The sequence below is a fragment of the Capsicum annuum genome, chromosome 7, assembly GCF_002878395.1.
Source record: "Capsicum annuum cultivar UCD-10X-F1 chromosome 7, UCD10Xv1.1, whole genome shotgun sequence".
In the NCBI taxonomy this organism is placed as follows: domain Eukaryota; kingdom Viridiplantae; phylum Streptophyta; class Magnoliopsida; order Solanales; family Solanaceae; genus Capsicum; species Capsicum annuum.
In genome coordinates, this window is record NC_061117.1 from 348,374 (window position 1) to 362,237 (window position 13,864).

General features: G+C 36.1%; 3 protein-coding genes across 3 annotated transcripts; 2 read left to right on the top strand and 1 right to left on the bottom strand.

Annotated features, from left to right (window-relative positions):
- Positions 1-290: 290 nt before the first annotated feature.
- On the bottom strand, positions 291-3,388 carry LOC107876289 (putative UPF0481 protein At3g02645). The gene is made up of 2 exons (XM_047415041.1): positions 1,882-3,388; positions 291-1,764 (listed from the first exon to the last, which is right to left on the bottom strand). Exons 1-2 carry the CDS (start codon positions 2,109-2,111, stop codon positions 537-539), a joined length of 1,458 nt encoding a protein of 485 aa, XP_047270997.1. The 5' UTR covers positions 2,112-3,388; the 3' UTR covers positions 291-536.
- Positions 3,389-3,911: 523 nt separating this feature from the next.
- On the top strand, positions 3,912-7,923 carry LOC107877482 (protein trichome birefringence-like 5). Its single transcript, XM_016724127.2, has 5 exons — positions 3,912-4,748; positions 5,805-5,997; positions 6,277-6,470; positions 6,805-6,960; positions 7,186-7,923. The coding sequence occupies exons 1-5, from the start codon at positions 4,123-4,125 to the stop codon at positions 7,484-7,486; spliced, it is 1,470 nt and encodes a 489-aa protein (XP_016579613.2). The 5' UTR covers positions 3,912-4,122; the 3' UTR covers positions 7,487-7,923.
- Positions 7,924-8,511: 588 nt separating this feature from the next.
- On the top strand, positions 8,512-11,836 carry LOC107877483 (nucleotide-sugar uncharacterized transporter 2). Its single transcript, XM_016724128.2, has 7 exons — positions 8,512-8,773; positions 9,509-9,660; positions 9,748-9,956; positions 10,058-10,151; positions 10,683-10,849; positions 10,952-11,122; positions 11,412-11,836. Exons 1-7 carry the CDS (start codon positions 8,701-8,703, stop codon positions 11,665-11,667), a joined length of 1,122 nt encoding a protein of 373 aa, XP_016579614.2. The 5' UTR covers positions 8,512-8,700; the 3' UTR covers positions 11,668-11,836.
- The last annotated feature ends 2,028 nt before the right edge of the window (positions 11,837-13,864 follow it).

The following is a 13,864-nucleotide window of genomic DNA, read 5'->3' on the forward strand; positions in this document are numbered from 1 at the left end:
TCTTTAACCAAAAAGTTTGCGGCGAGTATCTTGAGTATATTATTGACTTGTAGTAATGAATGAGAGGCAAAAGTTGGCTCAACTACTGAGAAATTGTTCTGTCTTTAGATGTGAGAAAGTAAGTTCACGGAGTTGTATTAAGGGTGGATTATGCATTTTATTTTATCATAAGCAATGATCTCATTCATTGTACAGAAAAGTGTGATATCATGGACGACACTGATTGTAACGTATGCTCAAGAAGGCAAACTAACTGATGCAATGGACCTGTTCAAGCAGCTTGGTCAGGGAAAGTAGCATCGCATTGGATATGTTTGTGCTGTCAAGTTTGATGGGTATCTTTGCTGATTTTGCTCTAACTGAGCTTGGAAACAGTTGCACTGTTGTGCAGTAAAAATGCCTTCTGGTTTGGACATATGTATATTGAATTCAATCATTGATATGTATCTAAAATGTGGATGTTTGCAACATAAATTTACAGTGACAGAAATATACAATAGAATTTACATACTAATATTGGGATTATTGACAACATTCTAGACTCTAAAATTGCCCCAAATATTGTGGCAGCGATACACAGAGCAAAATGTCTGGAACAGTAGAAGCAAGACAAAGGATATTGACATAGCAACAGGCAAAAACTTCCAAGAAACATAGATGTTTTTCTTCAATCTTCTACGAGCCCTAACGATTAGCCTCTGGTCGTAGTACTTGTTGACTTCCTCCATGGCGATCGCCACGTTAGAACTTCCATTAGACCTTACAAATGACCTTTGCATGGTACTGAACAAAGTGGCAATTTCATTATCAGTCAAATCCCCTTTGATAACACCGGCTTTCCTTAGCAACTTCACATCCTTAATAGCATCTGCAACCCCACTCATTAGATTGATGTATCTGGCAAATTCGAACTTGGATTTCGACATGGCAGCTTCATAGACCATCAAGTTTCTAAGTAACACTTCTGCGCCGGTGTTCATGGTGATCACAGGAAGGTATAACGTTTGAGAAGCTTGTTCAAATTTGATCCTACTGATACCCTCAGGGATGGGGATGCATCTGACCCCGGCATAACACCATAATCGGGATGCTGAAGGGATAGTACTGATATTCTTGCTTTCTCCGTCTCCATGTATTTCTACACCTTCCCTAAATAGTCCAGAAATCGTTGACCATGGCACTTTTTCCACAACCTGGTTAATGGGCTTTACAAGTTTCTGCACATTTCTTGGTCCTATAGGCTCCAACACCTCCAAGATTGTTTCAAAGTTGTGAATAATTTTTTCATGTGTATCTTCATCTTGAACATCTTCTTCATCTTTATCATCATGTTTGAAAACAATGGATGACATCTGAATAGGAACCGAAGCAAAATCAACACGATCATCAAGGATCAAATGATACATAAGATCGAGCAAATGAAGAGGCCGAGTTTCTTTTCCATTATTTCTATGGTACTCACTCTTTGCAGGCAAAGGAAGTGGAGAATGCATCTCACAGAAGCGCCTAAACATGGAAATCAACTCGGTGTCTTCCCTATCCTGAGGGGAAGAGAGACGGAGAAACTTTCTGATTTGCTTCATGACCACAAAGGGGATTTGGTTTTCAAGCATCATAAAGTCTCGTGTGAAAATAGTATCATCAATATTATTTTCATGTTCATCATGCACGTTATTCCCATACGCTGAACAGAGAATGTTAACCAAGAATAGACCATCAATAGCTACTATCCAAGCTAAAGTCTCCTCATCTAAGTCCATGAACCTGTTATAACAAGCACGAACAACAAGATCATTCTCTCTAAGTTTATCGATCAAGAGGTTCTTGAAATTGAGAATTTGATCAGGCTCAAGAATATCCTTGATGGCAGCAAGTTTGTACCTTTCCATTTGATATAAATCAGGCCTTAAATGGTGATAAGGTCCCATACCAATGAGCTGAGGAGTATAAGCTTCTGGTTTTTTGTGACTTAGTGTTTTAGGAACCTGGAGGACACATATAGGAGGAAGAAGATTAAAGTCAATAGCAACTTCTTTTTGAAGTGCATTGCTTATACGATCTGTCCATCTCCTAGCACTTGAGTTTGAAGAAACAATTGGATCTAATGCCATGTTTGTTAACTTGTAATTACATTATTCATGCATGCACATACATATTTATAGATGTATATTAATTCTATCACGTTTTGTTTATGAGTTTTGAATAGAATAAACTATAATATCTAGGAAAAGTAATGGAGGCACAGGGAGTTTCTTGCTTGCTTCCTTGTATTAGTATCAGTTTAATTAGGTAACAAGAGATTAATTAGGCTAGAAATAATGATCAATGTCATTTTAATTATTTAACTAACATGGAGTTAGAGGTCATGATTGGCAACATAGATAGTATTAATTTAGTGGAGTATTAGTTAATCACGACAAGTTTATATATTTATCACCTTAGAATAATATATGTTAATGGATTTTCATAGAAGATTATTATCAAGCTGAAATGAGTAAAATGTGGTCAATATTTATCTTTTTACCACAGCTTGAGAAACAAAATTGCTGCCTAATTAATTGAACATTCCTAATTTCGGAATAGTCACCAAAATCACTCTCCATAGAAGGGTCAAAATAAGTCTTATTAGTATATAGTAACTTGAGGAATAATTATTAGAAACATATTACCACTCCAATGTTGATTTGACATTTCAAATACTTGGGATAATTACTTAAAAGTTATCTACATGGTCATTTTAGATGTGACATTTGAAGAAGACGTATAGACAGACAGTCGCAAAACAAATTCAACAACGACGTCAACAGTAAAATCTCATAAATGAGGTTTCGAAAGGATAAAGTGTACGCAAATCTTATCATTGAGGTAAAGAGACTGTTTCCGAAAAATCCTCGGCATAAGGATAGCAAAAAGTGTTATTATGGAAAACAAATTGACACCACAAATTTATGACGGTAAAAGAGTTCTTGACGATGTATAAGAATCTGTACACGAATAAATTACAAACACTTATTTTTTTGTTTTTCATCTTTGGTAATGAATCAACAAAAACAACAACAACATATTTCGTGTATCCCCACAAAGTGGGGTCTGAGAGGATAAAGCGTATGCAGTTCATACCACTACCTCAGATGAAGTAGAGAGATTGTTTTCGATAGACCCCGGCAGGAGCGGACCTACGTAGTGGCGAGGGGGTTCGAACCCCCTCGGCAAAAAATTACATTGTATAATATAAGGTAGAAAATTTATATTTATATACATATATTAATTTTAAACCACCTGACACAAGATTGTTGGATAGCTCAGTGGTACAATCTCTACTTCTTGGGGCACTACTTCAAGCTTGGTCACGGGTCCGATCCCCATACTGAAACCTACAGCTGAATGCCTACAGAACAAAAAAGAAGAAGCCTACAGCTATTAAAAAAAAAAGACCTCACCTGCTATATAAAAAAAAAAAAAAAACTTTAAAATAAGTTAAAATATAAGTTTAAGTATAAGCCTAAAAAAAAACTTTAAAATAGGTTAAAATATAAGTTTAAGTATTTTATATTTATAGACTATATACTATTACGTTCCTTGAAATTATATTTCATTGGCTTATTCACACATTTATATTTTTATTATTTTTCGAATCCCCTGAAGAAAATTCCTGAATCCGCCACTGGACCTTGGGCTCAAGACATATAACATACACCAAACAAAAAGTATAAGAGCACACAACAAGGTAGTGCTATAAACTATCTATTCAAAATCATAAACATCACGAAACGCCACGAACAAGAAACTTCAAGCACATATACAAACAAAGCGCTCTTCCCTTCTATAACGGCTGAACTCCTATCCTAATCCGCATCCTCCTCTCCAATATTTTTCTGCCTACCTCTACCCCATCTAAAACCATTTATGGCCAGCCTTTCTCACACCTTCAATCTTTGGTAATGAATGTGTAAATCAAATATTAAGGAAAATTTATTTTTAGTTAAAATGACGAACAATTAGGATTCGAAAATAGCTTAGGTTTAGAATGAAAAGTGTAAATATAGTAAGTTATAAGATTACCAGATTCATTGATTGTGTTTTGTCTTATAATGCCGCCCCAATAGGATTAGTAGTATTCTGATGTGCCTGAAATTCCAAATGGCACGTCGTTATACTAATATTTCCATTCTCCTTTTCTTCTTCCTCCTAATAATTTCAACTGCTCTCTTCTTCTTTTTCAACAGCACGAGAATTGTTCAACCTGAAAATGAAATCTCTCTTTACACAGATTCCCTTTCCCCTACTATTGTCTTGGAACCCATTTTCTCAAAATCTAATCATACTAATGTTGCAGTTGCAGTTGCAGTTGCTGCAACTCCCATTTTCTCAAAATCTAATCATAGTAATGTTGCAGTTGCTCCAACTCCTATTTTGTCAACGAAATCTCCCACACAATTAGGAGGACTAGAGCAGCCCATACCCATTTTACCAGAAACCAACACCTCCACTGAGACCCCAAAATCTGATCTTGATTTGTATCAGAACACAACAGTACTACCAATTACATCACAAAAACTCAATTCAAGATCAGAAAGTTGTGATCTTTACAAGGGGAGTTGGGTGAAAGATGATGAGAAGCAGCACCCAATTTATAAGCCAGGGAATTGCCCTTTTGTTGATGAGGCTTTTGATTGTCAGACTAATGGTAGGCCCGACGCACACTATCTTAACTGGAGATGGAAGCCACATGGATGTCATCTTCCCAGGTTGGTCACTACTTTTCATTTGTAATGCCAATTTAACTTACCAAGATTCTTGTACCATAATTGGTAATATCTTTGATCTCTCATTTCTTCCTTAAATAATAGCACTATTGAGATGTGATACTATAGTGTTTATAGCGTATACTTGTTCTCTCTGGTGAAAGGGGCAGCATTGCCGGGGTCCTACCAGAAACAACCTCTCTACTTCATCTGAGGTAGCGGTATGGACTGCGTACACTTTACCCTCCCCAGACCTCACTTGATGGGAATACACTGGGTATGTTGTTGTTGAAAGGGGCAGCATTGACAGCTCCACATTTGTGTTCCCATTTCTAGTATAGTCAAGGAGGTTGTTATACTTTTCGTTATTGATTTTCCTAAATTGTGCTAAGTTACCAACTTGATCACGGTATATAGTCTTCTGCCAACCCAAGGGAGATTATATATTTTAAGAACAACAAAGGAGAGTGAAGTGCATTTGTAAAGAAAAAGGGAGATTACATATTAGAAGAACAGCAAAGGAGATGATGATCATCATCATTATTGTTACTATTATTTGTAAAAGAAAGGTAGATTATATGTTTGAATATTTTCGATTGTAGCTATAGGTTTGAGTAGGGTACTTAGTCTTAATGGGGGGTGAAGTGCAATGTGTGTTCTCCAGAATAAATTCTAGTATCATTTGACAGAAGGAATTCTTCCTCCTAAGGTGGCCTTAAAGTTTCTGGTTTTCAGTGAAAGATTTGCATTTTTGAAAGAGATGGTTTTGTAATCCAAGTTTGGAAGTTCTGCTTGTGCCGTTTTGATTAGAAACCCATGAATAGCCTGTTTTTTTACCATATTAGTGGTAATCATACTGGAACCAACTATTGGAAGTGTGTCTGGTACGTAGAGGATAGTACAAATGGAAGGAGGTCTCAAGAACGAAAAACCAGACTATTCTGCTGCTTCGTATGATGATAAAACTTATTCATCTCACTGATAAATAGCCGGTCATTTGTCGATTCAGGGGACTGCTTATAGAACTTGTATCCTTAAACCAGTTATATTTTTTTGTAGGTTTAGTCCAACAGATTTTTTGGAGAAATTGAAAGGAAAGAGGCTGATGCTGGTTGGGGACTCAATGAATCGGAACCAGTTTGAATCTCTCCTTTGCCTTCTTCGTGAAGGCCTTGCTAATAAGAGTAAAATGTACGAGATCCATGGATATAAGATAACAAAAGGAAGAGGCTACTATGTTTTCAAATTTGAGGTGATTTCGCATATGCATTTATTAAGATCTCAATCTAGCTAAATTGATGCCATTTCTATCAATTGAAGATTTCTTCTTTATATGTGTACATGTGTGTTCGTCGAGGGAGAGAGATTTTATATATCTGAGCAGTTAACTATTATCTATGTGGTCAATTATTTGAAGGCAAGAGAGTTGAGTGACCTTTCTGTCTATACTTCTATAACTTAAAATGATGAAATGTTGCAAAAGCTTCTTAGAAAAGAGAGCAGTGGGGACTAAAATATTACGGTTTTGCAGGATTATAACTGCACAGTTGAATTTGTGCGCTCACATTTCCTTGTTAGAGAAGGAGTACGTATCAATCCTCAAGGAAACTCAAATCCAACTCTATCAATAGATCTCATCGACAAAACAGCTAATCGTTGGAAGGGAGCTGACATTCTTATCTTCAATACAGGGCATTGGTGGACTCATGGAAAGACTGCCAGGGGGTGTGTTTTTTCCTTCTTACAATATCTCTGCTGAGATGCACCATATATGCTTTCGTTGCCATTAGAACATCATAATATCTCTTCATTTTTCCGCGCTTTCTGAGTGAGATTACTATCTGAGGATCTTTTTTCTGAGCAAGAGGATCATTTGATTTATCGTCCTATCGTGACCTGAGAAAATTATAGCTTACTTCAAGGCTATAATCCGTATGAACTTACCGGTCTCTTTGACACAATATCTTTTATTAATCTTCTATATTCTCAGTCTCCTGTTTTTCTACTTTGACTAAATGAAGCTGCTGGGATATGTAAAATGACGGTTTTGTTGGTGCAGGAAAAATTATTATAAAGAAGGTGACCGCATATACCCCAAATTTGATGCCGTTGAAGCTTATAGGAGAGCATTGAAGACCTGGGCTAAGTGGATTGATGAAAATATGAGTCGTGAAAAGTTGATTATATATCGAGGGTACTCTACAGCTCACTATAGGTACTTACCGTTGCTTCCACAATAGAAAAATTTGAAACCAAATGCTGAGGTTTGTCCAAGGAATAGCTCGTTTCATTACATCTATAGCTATTCTCATCAACATTGGCCTTAAATACCATTTCCATTTTGTTGTATGATCTAAAATGGATTCATGCAAATCAGGAAATGATATTCTACAGATTTGTCAAACATGGTTTAATTCGTAAAATTACTCTTTGTAAACAGAGGCGGAGATTGGGATTCCGGTGGAAGTTGTAATAAAGAGACTGAACCTGTTTTGAAAGGAGCTATCCTTGGAAACTACCCTTTGAAAATGAAGATCGTGGAGGAGGTGATCAAGGAAATGCAGGTGCCAGTAGTCCTTTTAAACGTAACACATTTAACAAATTTCCGTAAGGATGGCCACCCATCGGTGTATGGGAAGGTTGGTAAAAAGGCAAAACAAGATTGTAGTCATTGGTGTCTACCGGGAGTCCCCGACGCATGGAATGAGCTAATCTATGCCACTTTGGTCTTTCAACAATGAGCTTGTTTCATTCTTTTGATTCTTAAGCAGGCGATGCAAAACCCCTGAACGCCTCCAGGGGGAGGCTGATCATACAGTGTTCAATACAACAGTGGGCTACATGAAATCCCAAGCCAGATGGGGAGCAGTGTTCGATATAAAAGAGGCAATATGTGCTGCACTAAATGTAGAAAGTGTTAACATTTTGAAATGAGATGAGTATAGTTGTGTCCATTTTGAAGTTGCATCATTTCAGTTTTTGTACCAAAATTAGATAGTAATGTTATATTCCTTATTTCCCAGGATCCATTGATTACACATGATTTTTTTTTTTTGGGTTTCCCCTCCGGTGTCCTCTACCCACATTGAAGTCCGACTAATCTGGATTTTTGGCAATATGTACATGCTTATATGCAAGTATTGAGATAGACAATGGAAGAACATCTTGTTTTCAATTATATATTCACTTTTTTTTTGTTGTAAGAAGAAGTTGGAAAAATAAATAAATTAAAGAGCATGTTTTTGTGAAGGAAGAATATTGAATGGAGGTGTTTTGACCACCATGTCTAGATTTTGTCCATCCAAATGTCAGTTTGTTAGTTAGAAAAGGAGTTATAGGTACCAGGGGAGTCCATTTTATGATTTTTGTGTTTTAATTAAAATGAGTTTTACCACAAAATTTTTAGAGGATATTTGTTTGAACCTAAAACCACATTTCGAAGGTGGTCCATTTTTGACAAGCAAGCAGCAAGGATGTATTACCTCCTGTCATATTAGTTTACTATATCGTGAGAAATTATAAATAAAAAGATAATTTTATTAATTAATTCATTAAAACTTCTTTGAAACTTCAAAAAAAAAAGCGTAATAATAAAAATTGTCTCTTCTTGATTAATGAAAAAAGACAATTAAAATGAGAAATCAAATTAAAAAAATTTGAGATGAAGGGAGTATGACACAACGTAACATGCCATCAAGTAATATGGGACGGAGGGAGTAATCACTTGAGCTAATAATGTCTTAAACACAGGGAAGTGGACCCCTAATGTTGTATTTGCTTTCTAATTAATGATGTTCAACTGTCTGCGTCTGTCAATCTGTCGGTGCATGCCCGTGATTTACTCCAAAACAATTCTTAAAAACACTCAAGTTGTACTTGTACGCTTGGTCAGTTGTACCTAAACTCATATTCATTCTACTTGTCCTTTTTGCTCTTTGGACATTCCCATAGAGAGATGCTGGGTTTCTTGATGAGAAAAGATGTTAGAAAAATACTCAAGAGGAAGGACAGTGATGCTGGTGAAAAAGGTACAATCAATCTTTCCCAAGATTACATTTTTATTCTCCTAAATTGTCTAAAGCTCCATTCTTTTACATTCTGTTATTGAGAGATTTGATTGGTATTTTGCAATTGAGGAATTGGAAAGGCAACTGCAGTTTTAGTATGAAGTTCCTTTAGAAATAATTCATTAGATCCCCTAAAAATAGACATGTTGGAGTGCTGCTTAAGGAAAGAGTAAAGTGCCCAAGCAAGAAAGAACATTGCTTATAGTGTGAGTGAAAGAAAATATTGAAATAGTAATATAATCCAAGTTGTTAGCAACCAATTGTGCCCACCAACTCTCAACTCTTGTGTATTTCCTTACCTTTATGTCAAACCAGATAGATTTATGTAAACTACAAAGGCATTTGAACTAAAGCTCCCGCTATGGACAAACATATTCGCGCAGTTTACTTTGTTTTTTTTTTTTACTTAGATGGAACAAGTAGTAACCTTAGCTTTGCTCCTGTCAAGTCATTGTATTCACAAAATCTTCAATTGAGCTAACTGTTCTAAGCGATACGTATGAATGGCTATCCTCAATCTACACTTAAAATGCTAAACTTTATGAAATACATAAGCTCTTTCTGCAAGATATTTGATGTTGTTGGTCTAGTAGTCCATTGTTCAACGATATAGGAGGTATCAGGAAGGATTTGGAATGGAATAATATTGATTCATATGGAAGAAAAGGTTGTATATGTTCCTCTTTCTTGATGCAGGAAGAGCATTGGAGGAGGTACGGGCGTCTTTGTTTAGCAAGTTACGAGCATTTGGAGGTGGAAAGCGTCAACAAACTACCTTATGGGGGCCTACTGTTGCTTTGACATTCAATTTTTTTGTTTCTGTTAGTATTATCTTGATGAACAAATTGGTTAGTCTTTCTGACCTTACTCTAAGTGGAAGCAGATATTACATATTTTAGAGATCATAACATTTTCTTTCCTCGTTTCCCTTCCAGGTTCTTGTTACAGTTGGATTTAATTATCCAATTTTCCTCTCTTTCCTACATTACGTCTGTAGCTGGTTGATAATGGCTATTCTTAACGCTCTCTCCATTCTTTCGTTGTCTACGCCATCAAAATCAACAAAATATACATCCTTATTGTCTCTTGGTATAGTTATGTCACTTTCTACCGGGCTTGCAAATGTGAGTTTGAAGTATAATAGGTGAGACCTATGTGACCTACTCCGCCGCCTCATAATCTTTTCTCCTCTGAAATTTATGAGGTCTTCTTTCTTGATAGTTAACAAGCACCATATATTTCCAGTGTAGGATTTTACCAGATGGCAAAGATTGCAGTAACTCCAGCTATCGTTTTAGCTGAATTTGTTCTCTTTCGGAAGAAAATTTCTTTCGTCAAGGTAATTGCCTCTTACTGACAATATATAGTGTATGCTGGTAGCCTAGTGGAGAGCTAGGTTTAGTTGCTTCATGCATTGTTTTCTTTGCTTATGACGTTAATATTCTTGGGAAAAATTTCCTACCTCATACTTTGATATGCTGTTACAGTTAATCTCCGTGCGAGCAAGATTTCACTTAAATGCTTTAACTGTTATTTTTAATATATAGATGAGATAATCTGCTAGGTGAGACTTGTTTCTTATGTTATATTTTCATCAAAGAATAGATTGGCAAAGACGAATAGTAGAGAAGATCCTAGTCTATCATAAGCCGAGACAGAGATCCGTGCATGTGTCATCTATTTACCGGTTTGGTTTTGCAACCTATAGATATGCTTAAACCACTAGTTTATCCTGCTTTCAGTAGACAGAACTCTATTTTCTATTTAATATCGGTAAGCCTTTTAAGATAACTGATTACTATGGTCAGTTTATACAACCCAATGATTTCCGTTTGGTCTAAGGAAAACGATCCTTCCCCTTATGTTTCAGGTGCTTGCACTGACTGTTGTATCAGTAGGTGTTGCTGTTGCTACGGTGACAGATTTGCAGTTTCACTTCTTTGGTGCTTGCATTGCAGTAGCATGGATAGCACCAAGTGCAGTTAATAAAATACTATGGTCCAATCTCCAGCAGCAGGAGAATTGGACTGCCCTGGCGTATGCTCCTAAACTAATTTGCTTCTTTTATCGTTTTCAATCAGTTGATTGTATTTTGGTAGATTTTAGCACCTAACCTCAAATTTTGAATTCTGGTGACAGGCTAATGTGGAAGACAACCCCGATTACGTTATTCTTTCTGGTGATGTTGATGCCCTCACTTGATCCTCCAGGAGTCCTTTCATTTAACTGGAACTTTTACAACTCAACAATCATCGGTGCATCGGCTGTTCTTGGTTTCTTGCTTCAGTGGTCCGGTGCTCTAGCTCTTGGGTATGTGCTTTGGGCATTCACAATTTTCTGCTTTCATTTGGTGTGGGACTCTTTTACAATATGCAATGCCTAGTCCTTTGGAAGGGGAGCCATGGAGTAACTGGTAAAGTTGCTGCCATGTGACCAGGAGGTCACGGGTTCAAGCCTTGGAAACAGCCTCTAGTGGAAATGCAACGTATGGTTGCATACAATACACCCTTGTGGTAGTTTTAGTGCACCAGGCTGCCCTTTTTAATGCCTAGTCCTTTGCGAGTATGGCTGTAATTATGCACTTTTTGTTTTCCTCTAGGGCAACATCTGCAACAACCCATGTCGTACTTGGACAGTTTAAAACGTGTGTCATTCTTCTCGGGGGATTTCTTCTCTTTGGTTCAAATCCGGGTCCAACTAGCATACTGGGAGCAATCACCGCTCTTGTTGGAATGTCGTTCTACACTTACCTCAACTTGCAGCAGTCATCTAAAACATCGTCCAGACAACCTCTATCGAAATCAAAGCTAGGCAAAGAAAATGCAGATGGAAGTGGCGGTGATGAATCTGTGTAGAGTAAAAATTTTGTGAATGGAGAGCAATTCACTAACCACGTACTACGGCATTATTTGTACTCTAAAAATTTGTAACAGTTCATTGCTAACATGCTTATTGAACATTTTATGTATCACCCACCACCTGTGGTTCAAAGCTGTATATCCAAATAGTTCATTTGTAGTGCAACAAGCAAAACAATATAATGACCCTCAAGTACGCACCATCTTTCATCAAGTGGACATTGTTCCATTTTGGCACCTCAAGTGGCTTTCAAGTGTGTCACTTTGGCACTTTTTGTTGAGTTGGCTAGTTGCGTGTGACACACGCATTGAACAGTGGCGGATCTACATACGGTCCAGGGGTTCATCCGAACCCCCTTTGTCGGAAAATTATACTATTTTTACATGGTAAAATTATTTTTTATGTATAAATAGTAGAGGTTGAACCTCCTTCGACTAGTTCGTATATGTCCTACTGAACCCCCTCACTGAAATCCTTGATCCGTCCCTGGCATTGAAGGTGCGTTTGGGTGGCATTTTCGTAATTTTTATTTTTCTTCTCTTTTCTTCTTCTTCTTTCTTTAATCCATTAACTTACCACCATTTTTTTCCTTAACACATTCTTACGCTAAAATGGTCAAATCAAGAATCTTACTTCTTTTATGAAAGAAGAAATCAAAAAACAAGAATGATTAAATCAAGAAATAAGAATGCTTAATTATAAGAAATAAGAATGTTTAAGAAATAAAGCTAAATCAGTAAAGAAAAATTGAATTCAAACAAAATCAATAAAAAAAAAAAAAATCGAAGCATAAAAACCAAGAAAAATCAATGAAGGAAAATTGAAAATCGAAGTAAAATTGATGAAAGAAATTAAAAAATAAGGCTAAATCCGTGAAGAAAAATTAAAATAAAATAAAATCAATTAAAAAAATTAAAAATTGACTGGTGGGGTGGGTGGGGTGACGAAAGGGTAGGGGGTGGGAGGGGCGGTGGGGTGGGTGGACTGGTGGGGTTGGGGTGGGTGGGTGGGCGGACTGATGGGGTGGGTGGGGTGGGGGTGGATGGGTGGGGTGTTTGAAGAAGAAGGTTGGTGGTGTGGGTAGGTTGGGGGGAGGGGTACTTTTTATTTAAACTAATTATTTATAAATTATTTGAGTATTTTTTATTTAAAATTAATTATTGGGGAAAGGGGTGATTATTGATTTTTTTTTAATAAAAAATTAACTAATGATTTAAAAATTATTTTTTAAAAAATAACACGTGTCGGCATATTATTTGTCACTTTTCACATCATCAGGCATGTATAATACACATATACAATATAAACTTGTTGATTCAGTAAAAGGTGTCAAAGTGGCACACTTTATACCTACTTGAGGTGTCAAAATGAAACAATATCCACTTGAGGTGCCTAAGTGAAAAATGGTTTGTACTTAAGGTCGCTGCGTATGAATTTTGCCTAATGACTTATTCGTTTTGCTATACATACATACATACTTGTCATGTCAATCTCTAATTATGCAAATTGTACTCCCTCCATTTCAAAAGAATAACCTATTTTGATTTGACACAAAATTTAAGAAAATAAAGAAAATTTTTGAATCTTGTGACCTTAAATTAAAGTTGTATCGTCAAATATACCAAAATATTCTTTAATCTTGTGGTCCTAAACATGTCATGTGAAAAGTTAAAATTAAAGTATTATAAAAAAAAAGAAAGGGATCATTCTTGTTTAAACGAATTAAAAAGAAAAATAGATCATTATTTTTTAAACGGAGAGATTATTTATTTAGTAAGCAGCAAAGATGTCAAATCTTGATGTAGTCCGCCTTCTTTTGCTGTCCACGTGAGGGTTGAAGAATACTAATAATGTGTCAATAATACAATTTCCTACTCCAGGATTTTTTCCCCGATTTTCTTACCAAATTTAAATTTTACTTTTTCTTGTAAAGAAAATAAAAGTAACCATAAATACTTTTATTTTTTCTTAAAGAAAAATATAAATTTTTTTTTCATATTTAGCTAACTTTTTTCTTGGATGAAAGATTTTGGACATCTATAAATAGAAGACTCTCTTCTCATACCACAACACATCAGCATCCACAATGTAGTCGTCAAAGAGCCTTTGTTTAGGGGGAGATTTCTCCTAATAAGTTTTAGAATTTTTAATATTAAGTTTTATATGTAGGCCAATTGGTCAAATCATATAATA